General features: G+C 38.0%; 1 protein-coding gene across 3 annotated transcripts in view; it reads left to right on the top strand.

Annotated features, from left to right (window-relative positions):
- The window catches only part of LOC106084344 (guanine nucleotide exchange factor DBS), a 39,786-nt gene that overhangs the window by 17,768 nt on the left and 3,812 nt on the right, over positions 1 to 18,206 (top strand). For all 3 annotated transcript variants that reach the window (XM_013247960.2, XM_013247959.2, XM_013247961.2), the window contains exons 2-6: positions 6,241 to 7,304; positions 17,162 to 17,254; positions 17,327 to 17,630; positions 17,849 to 17,935; positions 18,008 to 18,112. In XM_013247960.2, coding sequence (XP_013103414.2) covers positions 6,292 to 7,304; positions 17,162 to 17,254; positions 17,327 to 17,630; positions 17,849 to 17,935; positions 18,008 to 18,112 — 1,602 coding nt within the window. In that variant the 5' untranslated portion in view covers positions 6,241 to 6,291. The remainder of the gene's footprint in view (positions 1 to 6,240; positions 7,305 to 17,161; positions 17,255 to 17,326; positions 17,631 to 17,848; positions 17,936 to 18,007; positions 18,113 to 18,206) is intronic.

Consider the following 18,206-nt stretch of genomic DNA (forward strand, 5'->3'; position numbering starts at 1 on the left):
GACGGAAATGTATTTTGTTGTGAATCGGTTTGCTATGTAAACAGAATTTAAAGTAGGTTACTTGTTGAAACAGTTGGAGGAGGAACATTATTTATCATATAGGGAGCGTTTGGTAGGCATGCTAACTATTGTTAAGAATGGGCACATGGTAGTTTATTACAAGATTACAAAAATGGAAGATCTCTTAAAAATTTGAATTCAACATGCAGATTGAGGTTGAAAAGTGAGCAGAAAGTCTAAAACAGCAACGGCTAAAGGAATCTAGAATAGTACTTTGGTCAAACCTAAGGATCGATAGATGAAATAATGCACCAATGTAGTTAAAGACAAAAAGGACAAGTAGTGTAAGACTGTATTAAAGAAAGAAGAACAAAAAAACTGAGGCAAGACATGATGAAAGAAAGTATGGAGGCAACAATGTATGGTTAGAGGAATCGACATAAGGTTAGATGAAGAATTCCACATAAAGGAAGATGAGAAAATAAGGATGTAGGTTAATCAGCACTGATTTCTCTTCTTCGCAATTTTCCCTGAATTCAAATTTTTATTAGCCATCACAGCTAGAGTCATCAAAGTGAGAACGGATGAACGGGGGAATGAACCCCCTTTCAACCAGCTTTTCATTAGCTTTTCGGTAGAAAGTAGAGATGTGCGCGTGAGTGATTTTCTACTCATGCTCACGAGAAAAAAAAATTTACTCAAGAACGTCCACGAGACGAAAATTTTACTCACGCACGACTCACGAGACACACATGATTCACGAAACACTTATGCCCCACGAGACAAATCACGACTCACGAGGAAATCCTGACTCACGAGACACTCACAAGAAAATCACTACTCACGACTCTCGAAACACTCACGACTAACGGTTAAACAAATATTTTTCCATGAAGCGAATAATAACTTTTTTTTCATGCGTTTCAAACTATACAGCATTTGAACGTACGAAAATTAATACGTAAAATGTATCAGTCCTGCATAACCAGCTATTTGATCTTTCCATTTTTATGCATCTGTAAACAGATTCGTACGTAAAAATACCGTATGATTTGAGGGCATGCAAAAACTTTTGTTTTTCGTTATTTGTTTAAACTTTAGTCGTGATTTTCTCGTAAGGGTCTCGTGAGTGTCGCGTGAGTGTCGCGTGAGCGTCGCGTGTATGTCGTGTGAGTGTCGCGTGAGCGTCGCGTGAGTGTCTCGTGAGTGTCGCGTGAGTGTCGCGTGAGTATCGCGTGAGTGTCGCGTGAGAGTCGCGTGAGTGTCGTTTGAGTCGTGAGTATCGCGAGAGTCGTGAGTATCTCGTGAGTCATGAGTGTCTCGTGTTTTATGAGTGTCTCGTGAACATGATTTCACTCACTCACGCTTACGCAGGAATAATTTCTAATTAAAGCGCTGTCACGCACGATCACGTGATTGGATTTGGAACTTACTCACGTGAATCATGCATGATTCACGCGTGACACTACAACTCACGTCCACACCTGAAATAGGAAGAACCAATGGATCTGTAGATCAACGAAAAATACAAATGAACTTGAATATGTGTATCTTAAGTACAAAATTTCTGCCAAATCAGCCAAAAAATGACAACAATTCCAGTTTCTAAAGGGCTCAAGATCTTAAATCGGCGGATCGATTTATATGGGATCTATGTTAGGTTATACACTGATTTAGATCGTACTTGACACGGTTGTTGGAAGTCGACTTAGAATGTCGAATCAATCAAGAATACATGGGATCGCCAATAAATATTTCGAGGTGTTACAACAATGGAGGCCACCGATCCAATCAAATCCATTCATCCCTTCCCCAGTCGGCACTGGTGCCAGGTAGTCGGAGATCCTCTTCAGTCCAGCATTCGCTCTCCATTCAACCTTCCCTGGAAAACGAATCGCCAATGCCCTCACACCAGTCGGCACTGGTGCCAAGTAGTCGGAGATCCTCCTCAGTCTAACCTCCACATTCATAACAACCAGAATCGAAATGTGGGCGCAACCGTCCTCATTTAGTATCAGTTCCGAATATGGGCTGCATATCCAGCATCGCTTCCAGACCTGCCGGCGGTGTGGTTCCAGTGCCCCTGTGACCCCGACGCAGGCCAGTCTCTCGACATTTTCGAACTCCCTCCTACGTGTCCTCCTCCTTCCACCATACCACTGCTCCATAGGTCAGTACTGGTCAGTGGGGGTGACACCCCCGCATATCCAGCATCGCTTTCAGACCTGCTTGCGGTGCGGATCCAGTGCCCCTGTGACCCCGACGCAGGCCAGTCTCTCGACCTTCTCGAACTCCCTCGTACGTGTCCTCCTCCTTCTACCATACCACTGCTTCATAGGTCAGTACTGATCAGTGGGGGTTACTTCCACTTCCTACCGAACACGCTCCTGTAGGAGTAAAAAGCGCACAGTCCCTTACGGCTTCTTTCCTCGGTATTTCTTTTCCAGGATGGCTTCGAGTCGAGGACTGTACCAAGGTACATCGCTTCCTTCGAGAGCCGCAGGGACGGGAATCTGAACTCTGTTCTCTTATATCTACCCGTGAAGAGCACCAGCTCCGTCTTCCTTGGGTTGGTCTTCAATCCATTGCTGGTAGCCCACCAAGACAATCTCCTCAGGGAATCTTCCATGATCTCGCTGATCCTCGACAGAAACCTGCCTCGAACCAGCACCACGACAGTCCACATAAGCGATTATCCTCGTGCCATCCGCACCGAGATCCAACAGGATTTCATTAAACACAAGGTTCCATAGAATCGCCTCACCTTGGGGCGTTCTTTTGATCACCCGCCTTCTGACCACACTATTTTACGTCGTACTGTGATTTTTTTTTCCCGTCTTGGGGATAAAGACCAGCCTGATCTCTCTCCATGCACTTGGTATGTAAGGAAAATCGCCGGAAAATCATCGGTTATAGCCAGGGCAGGGTAACTCCAAGGGACTCCTGCAGTAGTGTCGAGATAAGACCTTATGAGATTATCCGACAAGGCCTCAAATGTAGGTATTGCGATATCTTGATCGCTGACCTCTTTTTGGTTGCCCGCTAAATACGTATCATCTGACTTCTGCTAGTGTAAGTCCCGTCCTCTCTCTTCAGGAGGCTGGGCATGAAATTTTCGGACAAAGACGTTTTCTATGGCATTCAACAGATGTGCCAAGATCGGTCGGTAACCTAAAATAGCTCCCATATAAACCGATCTTCCGATTGTGCTTATTGAACCTCTAACGGACGTAAGTCTTATCCAATTTTGCTGAAATTTGTCACAGTGAAGTTTTCTATGACATCCAACAGAAGTGCCAAATATGGTCTGAAAAAGTTTAAAACCTGATATAGCTCCCATGAAAACCAATCTCCTGATTATACTTCTTGAGCCTTTTGAGGGCGCAAGTCTTATCCGATTTGGCTAAAATTGTTGACAATGACTTTGCCTATGTTCTTCAATATAGCTCCCATATAAACCGATCTACCGATTTGACTTCTTAAGTTATCTGATTTGGCTGAAATTTTGTACCACAACGTTTTCTATGACATTTAACAGGTGTGCCTAATATGTCCTCAATCGGTCGATAACCTGTTATAGCTCCCATATAAACAGATCTTCCGATTATACTTCTTGAGCCTTTAGAGGGCGCAATTCCGATCCGATTTGGCTGAAATTTTGCACAATAACTTCTCCTGTAATACACGCGAAGAATATTACCTGAATAGCTCTAAGACTTGGTGAAGGTCCCATACAAACCGATCTCCCGATTAGACCTCTTGAGCCTCTAGGAAGCGACATTCTTATCCGATTCTTCCGATCCAATGCCGTTCTTCGGCATTTCATATGACATTCAATAGATGTGTCAAGTATGGTTTGAATCGGTCTAAAGCCTGTTGTAGCTTCCATATAAACCGATCTCCAGATTTGACTTATTTAGCCTCAAGAGGGCGCAATTCTTATTCGATGTTATTGAAATTTAAAAAAAAAAAATTAAAAATGTCTTCTCCTGTGACACTCAACATACGTGAAGAGTAGGCCTGAATTGTTCCAAAACTTGGTATAGGTCCCATACAAATCGATTTCTCGATTTGACCTCTTAAGCCTCTAGAGAGCGCAATTATTATTATTCGATTTGACTGAATTTTTTTTCTTCGGCATTTCATATTACATTCAATAGATGTGTCAAGTATGGTTCGAATCGGCCTAAAGCCTGCTGTAGCTTCCATATAAACCGATCTCCAGATTTGACTTACTTAGCCTCAAGAGGGCGCAACTCTTATTCGATTTTATTGAAATGTGACATTCAACATACGTGAGGAATATGGCCTAAATAGGTTTAAGGTCCCATACAAATCAATCCCCCGATTTGACCTTTTGAGGCTCTAGAGAGCGCAATTATTTTCCGATTTGGCAGAATAGACTGAATCGGTCTAAGATCTGACATAGCTCCCATATAAACTGTTCTGCCAATTGCACCTCTTGAGCCTTAAGAGAGTGCAATGCTTGTCCGATTTAACTGAAATTTTGTACAATGATTGTTTCCTATGACAATTAACAGATGTGCGGGACATTCAACATACGTGTAGAGTATGGCCTGAATCGGTCTAAGACTTGGTATAGGTCCCATACAAATGGAACTCCCGCTTTGACCTCTTGAGCCTCTAGAGGGCGCAATTATTATCCGATTTGGCTGAAATGTCATAGATCGGCATTTTATATGACATTCAATAGATGTGCCAAATATGGTTTGATTCGGTATAAAACCTGTTGTAGCTCCCATATTAACCGATCTCCAGATTTGACTTATTTAGCCTCAAGAGGGCGCAATTCTTATTTGATTTTATTGCAATTTTGCTCAATGACTTTTCCCATGACCTTCAACATACGTGTCAAGTATGTCATGAATCGGTCTAAGACCTGATATAGCTGCCATGTAAACTTATCTCCCGATTATACTTTTTCAGCCTCTAGAGGGCGCTGTTAATATGCGATTTCTGCTATGATTTCCAATATCTCGCATTGGTCCATAACCAGATATAACTCCAATAGCATAGCTATTCTTATCCATTATCCTCATTATCCTTTGTTTGCCTATTAAGAGGTAACGGGCAAAGATTATGACAAATGTCATTCATGGTGGAGGGTATATAACAATCGGCCCTGCTGAACTTAGCACGCTTTTACTTATTTTTTTGTATCTTCTATTTATGACTCCAGTCACATTTCAGTTTCTAATAATTCTATTTCGTTTTCTTTCTTGCGTCCTAACCATTTCAATAACGTTCAGTAAACCTGAAAGTTCGTTGCTATTTATTTTTGTATTTTGTTGACAAGTCTGAGTCACTCTTACTGGTTAGTAGAATGGAAATCGATTGGTTTGGAAAGCAATTGGTAGATGCGAACACATTTAAACACCTATTTAGCTATGACTTGCAAAAAAATTCAAGCAAATACATATATTGGGTTGCCCAAAAAGTAATTGCGGATTTTTCATATAGTCGGCGTTGACAAATGTTTTCACAGCTTGTGACTCTGTAATTGCATTCTTTCTTCTGTCAGTTATCAGCTGTTACTTTTAGCTTGCTTTAGAAAAAAAGTGTAAAAAAGGTATATTTGATTAAAGTTCATTCTAAGTTTTATAAAAAATGCATTTACTTTCTTTTAAAAAATCCGCAATTACTTTTTGGGCAACCCAATATTTGGAAATATTACAATTTAAACATATCGTGCAATAAAAGTTGAAATTATATTTTAAATGTTAGTCAAGTTAGTAAGGAGCAGTTACTGGGGGTTGTATGATTGTTATTATTGTGATAATAATAATCATTCGTTGTTAACATTGGTGCGTATGATCATTTCTTTGGAGCAAAAATAGCCTAATATCATGCACCTAGTTATTCAAAGACAGTATATATGACTCCATGACAGAAAAAAGGAAATTTTGTACAGGAGCTTCGGTATTCTGCATTGCTTATCCCCTTTGGCCTCTATACACTCTTTGCGCCTCTCTAAGAAGTCGTAGCATCGTTCTCTGTGAGTGAGGTCTTCGGGTGTGGAAGTCATAACAGAAGTCATTATTAAAAATTGGTTAAAATATGCGTCTTCTAGAAGTTCAATGGCGATCAAGAACATATATATTTTGTAGAGTCTTGGACCAACACTTTCCAACCTCAAACTTTCCTTTATAACATAATAACCCATGTTAATATCTATCTCAAATAAGTTTTTGACGATGTCAATCTATTCTTTCATTCTAGGTCCCACTGAGCACAGATTGAACAATTAACACAAAATAAAAACAGTACACAATGGCCGATATTGATAGTCCTCGACCCTTTCGGCGGGAACGTAATTTAAGTAATCGAAATTTTGCCAAACGTGGCTCGAATCGGCGACGTCTAAGCACTGACAGCCACGCTTCAACAGATTCCAGGCTTTTTGAGCCAATTTGTGATGAAAATGCAGAGACCCCAACAAATGGTCACAACAATAGCCTATCGCAGCCGCCTACGCCATCCGCAACCACAATGAGTTGCAAAAATATTTTACATTCAGTGAGTTCAGATACCGTAGAAGCCTCTGTAAACCACAAGCCAAAACAAAAAAATCGCTCACTTGATTTTCCCCTTACGAGTACGAGTACTGCAACAATTGGGGATGATGATGCGCCACAGAGTCATGAAGATTTAGATCCTGAATCACCAGATCCCGCCTTATTGGATGTCAAGCAAAAGCTTTTAATGTTTGAAAACTTTCATACATCGGACCGCTTTAAAGCGGCAAAATTCAAATCGCTATCGACGCAATCGCTGTTGAACAGTGAGCGAAGATTGAATTACCGCAAAACCAAATCTCCTTCACCCAAGTCCACCACATCATCGATATCGTCGTCGAATTCGGGTTCATATTCAATTCATGATTTATCTGAAACCTCAAGCATGGGCAATGAGGTATCCGTAATGGATAAGCGTTATTCTGCATTCCATCAGAGCATTGATGAGGAACGTTCCGAAGATGATGTGGATGGCTTTGAAGTGGCCGAAGAAGTGTTTGAAGAGGGGGCCACTGAAGAGTATGGCACTAGAAGCAGTATGGATGATAATAATAATAACCTGAATAGCGGTAGTCATCGAGAATCCTTGAAAGGGGAACATGTGTCCTCTGTGGCAGCGGTGAATACAGCACTTTTGGCACCATTCTTAAAACATTCACAAAGTCATGGCGATGATGAAACAAACCAAAGTGATGAAAAGCAAACCAGCCAGCAACAGCAGGAAGGCAAGCAACAAACAACTAAACCACCTTCCAAAGATTTTCCTAGGTAAGTTTCTGTTGCGTTATATGAGTGACTAGGGTGCGTATGAGTGTTTGTCATTAAATAAAAATAATTATACGCAGTGTAGTACCAAAGGTGTTCAAGGGAATTCGCTTGAAATTAAGGTGAAAACTAGCGGCCTAGACCACAAACTTTTATTTTCTTATTGTCACACGATTCGTTCGTCAATTCATTGAAATCAGTTGATTTTTTTTAAGGAAAAACAATGAATTGGGGAACAAAACGAGTGAATAAACAATGGAATAAAGCAAAAGTCGAGCAGATCTTAAACCATGAACCGCGTAATAGGTGTTTCCGGAGTATAACTTTCACTAGCCACAAATCCAAATTGAGTAGAATGCAAATTTGCCGTTGATCATTCAATTAAGGAACAGGGACATATCATATCAATGAATTCTGTCCGATGGAAGTTCAAGCTTAATGATAAGGCACCTCCTTTTTATAGCCGAGTCCGAAGGGCGTGTCACAGTGCAGCACCTCTTACGGGGTGAATTTTTGACATGGCATAGTACCTCACAACTTTAGCCAGCGTTAGGAAGGCAATAACCACCATTGAAAATTGTTTTTCAAAATTGTTTCTCGCAAGAATTCAAACCCAGGCGTTTAGAGTCATAGGGGTACATGATGATGCCTGGCTAAGGTGGCCTCCTTATAGGAGTTTTTTAGGTGTATAAGTTATAAAACTATTTTAGTATATGTCTGGATTCAGGATATACTGAGAAGTCTTTTAAAAGTAATAGCAGAAGATTATTAGCCAAATCACTTCAGAATTCCACCCTAGAAGTCAAATCGGACGAAGGGTTTATATGGAAGCCATATTAAGTTAAAAGACTTTTTTGACCATAGTTTGTATGGCTAATAGGAATTATAAATAAAACTCACGTAGAAAATATAAAAAAAGAAAGATAGAAATTGGGCTCCCAACTGCTCAACAAAGTAAATCAGGAGATTGGCATTTATATATGGCAGCTATGTATGTATTTTGAAAACCGGTTTTTCGATTTTTTAAGCCTAATATACTAATCGGTTTCTTGCAAATTGTCGTTATTCGGTTTTTTGATAAATAGGTTTCTTGCCAAAATTTAACGGGTTCTTACTAATGTTTAATTTCTAACTATATTTTGTTACAATTATCAATTTTTTAAATTTGGTATTAAAAAATGTTATCGATTTTTTTCAATTGAGAATATTTAAAAAAATTTGTCTTACAATCGGATAAGAATTATTTCAAGACCAAATAAAAATTGCGAAAATATTGTCTTTAAAAAAATTTTAATTAAAAATATTTTTGTTGTAATAGAGAATTCAATTAAAAGAAACATATATCGAAATTTTGTCTAAAAAAATGTTATCGATATTAAAAAAAAAAAAATCAATAATTTTTTTTTGTTTTTATAGAAAATTCAATATAAATTTATTTTTTGGACAATCTTTTCAAAATTTTGTCTTAAAAAATGTTATCGAACTTTTGTCGTTATAGAAAATTCAATATAATTTGTTCTATGGAAAATTTTATCGAAGTTTTATATTAAAAGCTGTTATCGAATTTTTATTTAAAAAAAAAACCATACAAATTTTTTGTATGAAAATATAAACAAAAATAAAGTATCTGTAAATTGGCAACTGGAAACTAGTGTTTTGAAAAATTTCAATTTAAAAAATATTTGCTGTTATAGAAAAATCGATTAAAAAAATATCGAAATTTTGCTTTAAAAAAATGTTATTGAATTTTTTTCGATTGAGAAGATTTCAAGTTTTGTCTTTTGAAAAATTTTGAATAAAAGTTTTTTTTTACAGAAATTTTTATCGAAATTTTGTCTTAAAAAATGTTATCGATTTTTTGTCATTATCGAAAAATTAAACAAAACAAATTTTGTGTTTTGAAAAAATGTGAATAAAATTTTTTTTATAGAAATTTTTATCAAAATTTTGTCTTAAAAAATGTTATCGATTTTTTGTCATTATCGATAATTTAATTAAAATTATTTGTTTGGAAAAAATGTATCGAAATTTTGTTTAAACAAATGTTATCGAATTTTTTTCGATTGAGAAAATTTCAAAAAAAGTTTTTGTCTTTATCGAAAATTTAATTAAAATTTGTTGTTTGGAAAAAATGTTATCGAAATTTTGTTTTCAAAAATATTACTGAATTTTCTTCTTCTTGTAAAGATTTCAAAAAAATTTTTCTTCTGAAAAAACGTGAATTAAAACATTTTTATCTTGATAAAAAATTCGATTAAAGTTTGTTCTTTGGAAAATTTTTATCTATTTTTTATTTATTTGGTCTTAAAAAAATGTTATCGAATATGTGTGTTTATAGAAAATTCAATTATAATTTGTTTATTTTGTGGATCATTTTTATCGAAGTTTTGTCTTAAAAGCTGTTATCGATTTTTTTTCGATTGAGAAGATTTAAAAGAAGTATTTTGCAAAAATTTATTTAAGAACAATTTCATACAAAATTTTTTCTATGAAAATATAAAACAAGTAAAAAGGCGTTAAGTTCGGCCGGAATATAGCTTTTTAGTAGTTATATCTAAAAATAAACCGATCTGAACTATATACCACACAAATTTCAATGCAATCGGATTAAAAATGCGCCTTTATGGGGCCAAGGCTTTAAATCGAGAGATCGGTTTATATAGCAGCTATATGCAAATCTTGATCGATCTAGACCAAATTGCAGAAATATGTGGAGGGGCTTAACTTAACTCTTTGTCCCAAATTTCGGCAACATCAGACAATAAATGCGCTTTTTATGGCCCCAAAACCTAAAACCGAGAGATCGGTCTATACGGTAGCTATATACAAATCTAAACCGATCTGGACCAAATTGACGGAGGATGTCGAATGGCCTAACACAACTCACTGTCCCGAATTTCAGCAAAATCGGATAATAAATGTGGCTTTTATGGGCCTAAGACCCTAAATTGGAGGATCGGTCTATATGGCAGCTATATCTAAATCTAAACCGATCTGGGCCAAATTGACGGAGGATGTCGAATGGCCTAACACAACTCACTGTCCCGAATTTCAGCAAAATCGGATAATAAATGTGGCCTTTATTGGCCTAAGACCCTAAATCGGCGGATCGGTCTATATGGGGGCTATATCAAGATATAGTCCGATATAACCCATCTTCGAACTTAAACTGCTTATAGACAAAAAAAGAAGCTGTGCAAAATTTCAGTTCAATATCTCTATTTTTGAAGACTGTAGCGTGATTTAAACAGACAGACGGACGGACATGTCTAGATCGTCTTAGATTTTTACGCTGATCAAGAATATATATACTTTATAGGGTAGGAAATGGATACTTCGATGTGTTGCAAACAGAATGACAAAATGAATATACCCCCATCCGTCGGTAGTGGGTATAAAAATTGAAGTAGCTTTGAACTTGAGAACATTTCTTTTAAAAATTTTAATTACAAAAATTTTTGTTGTTATAGAAGGTTCAATTAAAACAAAAATATCCAAATTTGGTCTTAAAAAAAAGTTATCGAATTTTTAATTAAAATTTGTTGTTTGAAAAAATGTTATCGAAAATTGTCTTATAAAATGTTGTTGAATTTTCTTCGATTAAGAAACTTAAATTAAAACATTTTTGTCTCTATAGAAAATTCAATTAAAACTTGTTTTTTGGACAATTTTTATCGATATTTTGTCTTAAAAATGTTATCGAAATTTCTCTTTATAGAATATTCAGTTGTAAATTGTTCTATGGACATTTTTTATCGAAATATTGTCTTAAAAAATGTTATCGAGTTTCTTTCCATTGAGAAGATTTGAAAAAAATATTTTGAAAAAATTTAGTTAAGAAAAATTTCATAAAAAATTTTTTATACGAAATAACAAAAAAATTAAGTTTTTTATTGAAATTTTGTCTTAGGAGTTAATTTCACTGAAATTTTGTCTTAGGAGATAATTTCACTGAAAATTTATTCAAAATTTCTTCTTCCAAGATAATTTCATAAAATTTTTTTCGTTAGCAAAATTTTAGCGACACGTTTATGTTAGATCAGAAAAAACGTTTAGCCGGTTTTTAAAAATCTCAAAAACTTAAACCGTTTTTTTCAACCTCATTTTTCGAATAGTTCGAATACCGGTCTAAGGAAAAAGTCGATTAATTGATCACCCTAATGTACATCAATCCATGGAAAAAATAACACATATACAATACCAACCAGACTGCATTTACTACTTCCAAAGATAAGTGGCTTCCAACAAGCTGAGATATGGATAGCCACCGTAGCGCAGAGGTTACCATGTCCGCCTATGACACTGAACGCCTGGGCTCGAATCCTGGCGAGACCATTATGAAAATTCTTCAGCGGTGGTTTTCCCCTCCTTATGCTGGCAACATTTGTGAGGTACTATGCCTTCTCTCCTTAAAACTTCTCTCGAAAGCGGTGACGCACTGCGGCACGCCGTTCGGACTCGGCTATAAAAAGGATACCCCTTAACATTGAGCTTAAAAACTTGAATCGGTCTGCACTCATTGGTATGTGAGAAGTTTGCTCCTGTTACTTAATGGAATGTTCATGGGCAAAATTTGCATTTGATATGGATAGCCGGGCAGATAGACAGACAACCAGGCGGACCGACCGATGGAGAATCAGAAGAAGAAACGGAGAGATTGACTGACAGGAGGGCTAACAGACGGACTGACAGGAGCATTGATAGACAGACAGACCGACATTTAAACAGAAATACATTGAAAACTTTTCACTTTCGATCAGATGACGTTTAGACAGAACTATTAAGCAGTGCTGTCTTCCCAAGAAATTTTACTCATAAAAAATCAATCGATTTCCCACATAAACATTGTAGTTCACAAAATGCTAATGTTTCATCCAATATATGCGTGACATTGATAACAGTGGAAATTCCCCGCCACTCAGTAAAAGTAATTGATTTTTAATGTTTAAATCCTTTCAGTTGGGCTATTTTAATTCTTTCATGTATAACAAATGATGTATGTTTTGTCAACATACCATTGGTAAATAAACGTACTACAGTTAAACATAAATAATATGAAATTAATGAAAAAAATTCTCATATCTCCACAAGGTTATTTTTAACTTTTTGTTAGCCAACCATCAAAGGTTAGGAACAAATTTTATTTATATCTTTTATCCCTTATCTTCGTATAGACTGTCATAAACTGTTTATCAAGGGACGCAGCCATTTGGCTAAAACTTCAGAAAAATTCAACTACGTAACAAAACAATGTTGCCTTGAGACGTCTAAGGTTTGTCTATTTTCTTTGATTGAATGGCCAATATATGTATATGGCACTGATAAGGACAAGTGAATCCCCTGAAATTTTATAAAAAAACCAGATAAGATTTCCTTTTGTTGATAGAGATTCTTTCTATTTTTTAATTATTACCACGAACGCATACTTCCCCGCCTATCGGCTGCAGTTTTCTTCTTTATGATTCATATTATGGGACTGAAATAAATTAAAGTTACCACAAACATTTATGACGTAGATAAAATATCTTAAGAATGTAGGCATGTGATGGTTTTTAACTCTAGAGTTGGGCAAGAGTATTTGTGGCCATAAAATTTGACACAAGTTGATAGCCCAATTGGGAAGTTCAAGTGCAAGTTTTGAAGTTAGCCTTGACATATGGGCCAATATAATGTTGTATGGGATAAATGTAAGGCAGAAGGCCAGCCCAGAACAGATGTTAGCATGTCCGCTTATAACAACACTGAACGCCTGGGTTCGAATCCTGGCGAGAACAGCAGAAACAATTAATCGCGTGCTAAGTTCGGCCGGGCCAACTCTGGGAACCCAATATCATGGATTCTGCTAAAATATGGGAGCTATATCTAGTTATAGACCTAATTGGACCGTACTTGGCGCAGTTGTTGAGAACAGAACACTATATGCAAAATTTCAGCCAAATCGGATATAAATCGCGGCTATAAGGGCTCAAGAAGTCCAATCAAGAGATCGGTCTATATGGGATCTATATTATGTTATACACAGATTTAAACCGTACTTGGCACATATGTTGAAATGCAAAATAGAACACCGCATGCAAATTTTCAACCAAATCGGATGAAAATTGAGGCTTCCAGGGGCTTAAGAAGTCATATCGGGTGATCGGTTTATATAGGAGCTCTATCAGGTTATGGACCGATTTGAACAGTACTTAGCTCCATTGTTGGGAGTCATAACAGAATACTATGTGCAAAATTTCAGGTAAATCGGACAAAAATTGCGGCTTCCAGGGGCTCAAGAAGTCAAATCGGGAAATCGATTTATATGGGAGCTATATCAGGTTCTTGACCGATTTGGACTGTACATGACACAGGTATGGGAAGTCATAACAGAACACCATGGGCAAAATTTCAGCCAAATCGGACAAAAATTGTGGTTTCCATAGCCTTCTTTTAACCTTACGTAAGGTAAGGTAAGGTTTAGGTAAATCTATCCCAGATTTGTTCGAAATTTTATGAAAAATGTTCGTTTTATGGTCCCAAGATAAATCGCAAAGATCCTACCTCTTAAGACAATTTTCAAACACGTCACATCTCAGAGATTTGTGCTCCAATTTAAGTGAAAATTTGTTTACAAATTTTTTAAAACAATTTTGAGGTTAAGTTACTAGGGGGAACGCCCCACCCAAACGGACTTGCTTGCCGATTGGGACAGTATGTATATCAAATGAAAGGTAGTTGAAAGAAGAAAACGAATTTGAAATAAAATATTTGCTCAAAATACATGGAGGGGATCGCTAGCCCCCAAAAAATCCGCCAACAGGACATAAGGAGAGATTGGGACAGTAGAGAACTAAAATGAGGGACCCTAGACAGTAGAATCGAATATTATATTAATATTATATATCAAGGGACACGAAGGTCATTTTCATTTCGAAAGCAGGAAAACGCTACCACACGAAGGCGAAAGATATTCGTCCTATTAGTCTGTCATCCTTTATGGTGAAGACTCTTGAGAGGTTGAGAGAAACATATCTTAGGGCAAAGATCCCTGGAGATCGTTTGTCGCGGCAGGAGCATGCGTATATTGAAGGCAAATTCACTAAAGCAGCCCTTCACGAGCTATTCGGCTACATCGAGGGTTCTCTCGCTGTCAAAGAATATACAATGGTAGCATTTCTTGACATTGAAGGTGCTTTCAATAATGCAAAACCGACGTCAATCTTGAAGGAGTTGGAGTTTCTAGGCATCAACTTTACCGTATGAAAGTTTGTTAATAACTTACTTACTAAAAGATGCACTACGGCAGGCTTGGGATCTGTGGATCTAAAAAGATGGGTGTATTGTCTCCTCTACTTTGGAAAATAGCCATTAACAATATATAATTGTCTCTGGAAGAAAAAAGGCATAAAAGTGGTCGCCTATGCTGATGATGTGGTTATTGCGGTTAGAGGAAAGTTTCCCGCACTCTAAGAGATATACTTCAGGAAGCTCTACGTGCAACAGCAAAGTGGGTTACCGAAAGTGGTCTGGGTATAAATGCGTGCAAGACAGAAGTAGTTCTTTTCAGCAGGAGATACAAGTTGCCTACAGTGGAACCTGTCTCCTTGGGTGTGAAGAATGTCCCATTTATAGAAAGCGTAAAATACCTGGGTGTTTTGTTGGACAGGAAATTGAACTTCAAATCCAACATTTTGGAAAGGGCAAGAAATGCAACTCTTGCCCTATACACCTGCAAGAGAGCCATTGGCAAAAGTTGGGGATTTAGACTGCGTGTCATGCATTGGGTATATACTGCAGTTGTCAGACCTATTATGTTATATGGTGTTGTGGTCTGGTGGACGGCGCTTCAAAAATCCACCTACTGCTCAATACTTGTTTGTGCACTGAGGACAACACCATCTGATGCACTGATGGCTACATCTTATGCCTCTGAATATTGTGGCTACCCAAATTGCAGCGACCACTGCCGTGAGGTTAAGAGAGCTTTCTCATTGGTCATGTAGCGGCTACGGACACTGTGTTATCCTTGATACAATATCCGATGTTCCAGGTGAATTACACCCCGTACTATACAGACATTAGAGATTTAATGTGGGTGTGGGATTTCAATAGGGCCCTTAAAGACGAGATAACTGTTGCAAGGCTGTCCACCTTTTCCCGGGAAGTATTTCTTAGGAGGCGGATTAGACTTTGTGAAGGTATGAATACACACTAGCTATCCATAACGAGGTGTTGCTGTGCTGGTGCGACTGAGTGATTTGGTGCTGGGCATGACATGGCCTGGCACCTGCCTTGCCCATGTTGATGCAGCGGCGTTTGCCTATCGTTGGTTCCCATAGTTGTTGTGGTTGTGTTTGGTCAGCCGTTAGGGTGGCCGCGTTGGTTGTAAAGTCCCATGTTGATGCAGATATGTGTGGCGTAGCCTGTGAGCGCTGCCGTGTCCTGTTTGTGTATATCGTCCTGTTGTATGTTTGATGCATTCTTTTGTATGCTGGCTTGTGGTCATCCAGGTGACCAGTCCGGAACTGTTTGGGGTTCAACTGGTAGTAGTCTTTTAAGGCTACGAAGTCTGACCGAGGCTTTAATCTGGTACCACGGGTGTCAGGAGCCCCTGGAACTTCGGTTCCAGCCTGACAATGGTGAGGCCCCAGTAGGGAGCAACGTGGTGGCTGTGGTTTGTACCCAAATCGCGGGTAGAGCATAAGATCGGCATGGAGTTGCGTTTTCAACCGGTTGCCGTGACCTATAGATCGGAAGGAGTTTTAGGTAGTGCTGCGCTCCTAACCAAGGAGGTAAACACGTCCAAATACGTGGGATCAAATTGGTACTCATGTGGGGGCGTTGGTAGACGCATTGTATTCTCCCTAGGGCCTCGCAGGTTTGGGCCGTGATGGCAGGTATCTGCGTTAAACTCGACATTCGTGTACCACTTTTTCTGATTGGCACTACGATATCCCTGGTAACAGAAGTTACATAGACTTCTGTACGGATGGTTCAAAACTTAACAACCAGGTGGGTTTCGGGGTGTACTCTAAAGATCTTGAATTGGTCATATCGAGGAGGTTACCCGACCACTGCAGTGTGTATCAAGCAGAGATCCTTGCAATTAAGGAAGTGGTGGAATGGCTAAGATATAATATCATTAAGATGATTGGCATAAATATCTTCTCAGACAGCCAGGCATTAAATCCCTGGAGAATCTATTTCTGAACATAAAAACCGCCCTCGACTGTCGCAGATCTCTCAACGAGATTGCTGAACAGTTCAAAATTCACCTGTTCTGGGTGACGGGCCACAGAGATAACCCAGGGAATTCTAAAGCAGATGAGCTTGTGAGACTAGGAACTATCTAACACACATCCAGGGACTCTGGAATCTGTGGGTATGCCTCTAGCGATATGTAAGCTAAGTTTTCAGGACCAGGCCCGAAGGGCAACGAATTATAGATGATCACAAAGAGGGGGCTTAGAGCATTCCACAACTATGTGTCCTAATTTAGACTTAAAGAGGTCTACAGCTTTGCTGTCATTGGCTAGAACAGACGTCTCAGTCATTGGGTCCGTCATGACAGGTCACTGTCAAGCTGACAGACTAAAGGTTGCCTGCAACGACTTTTGCAGAAGCTGTAGGGACATCGAGAACGAAGAGACTGTAGAACACTTTCTGTGTGTGTGTCCCGCACTAGCAGTTAGAAGGAGTTTCACTTTAGGTTCTCATTTCTTTGAGAACCTGTCTGATTTAGCGGATGTGAACATTCGCAAGTCATTGGGAAATTTACCGGGTACCTTCTATTATAAATATTGTGTTTGACTTGTTTCTAAACTTAAGCCCCTTTGATGTCATTATATAGGTTATGATATTAATTTTCATTTATTTTTCAGAAATTTCCGTTCCCGCCCCTTGACCGAAATTGCTGGCTCACAAACTCTGCGTGTACGTGGAGAAAAATACAACTCATTACGTTCTACATTGACGTAAGTGTTATAAGATTTCTGTTTTTGTTATCCTGGTCCATAATAAATTTTCATTTGAATCTCCTCTCGCAGTGATGCCGATGATGAGGAGCAAATTGAGCTACGTGATAAGGGCTACGGCTGCATACAGCCCATATTGGATGAGTTGATAAAGACCGAAGAGAGCTATGTAGAGAATCTCTGGACGGGCATAAGAAACTATGGCAATATATTCGAACACAAGGATCTGCCCATGGGCTTGAGGGGCATGAAATACATCCTCTTTGGCAATGTGGAGCAATTGGCCGAATTTCATCGTGATGAGTTTTTACCCATGTTGCATAGAAATCGTCATGATTTGAAACGTTTATTTGATGAATTTCTATACTACATAGAGGTAAGTTGGCATTTGCTGTGTTTTATTTTAGTGCTAGCCAATGTAAGGCAGATGTTTTGGGTAGAATTTCACGGCAAAGTTGTCGTGGATAGTTATCGATAACTTGCGATAACAGATAAGAGTAAACGATTTATCGTGATTTGCACTAAAGTAAAACACAGAAAATCTATATTTGGGAAAATTATTAAGTCAACTGATTTTTTTTTATAATATTTCAGCAAAATTATTTTTATGGCTATGTTTTGTATACAATGAACAAACAGAGTTCCTTGAAATTATGTGATATTTATAAGAATTACTTTAAGGTAAGTTTTTATAGAAAAATTTAATTTTTTTATTTAATATTAATTTGTAATTTTTGTTAATTGACGACACAGGGGATCCAAACAGAATTAGATGATAAATTGGGCATTAACAGTTTTCTGGTGCAACCCATTCAACGCATGGCTCGTTATCCTTTGCTGTTGACGCAGTTTATAACGGTAAGTGAAAACGAAAATGTTAAGCTGGCCATTATGTAAGAGATTTCGGTACTGTTGAGTAACTGATAGAAAACTGAAAGTGTCAAGGAAAGTT

This window comes from Stomoxys calcitrans, chromosome 5 (genome assembly GCF_963082655.1).
Source record: "Stomoxys calcitrans chromosome 5, idStoCalc2.1, whole genome shotgun sequence".
NCBI classification, from domain to species: domain Eukaryota; kingdom Metazoa; phylum Arthropoda; class Insecta; order Diptera; family Muscidae; genus Stomoxys; species Stomoxys calcitrans.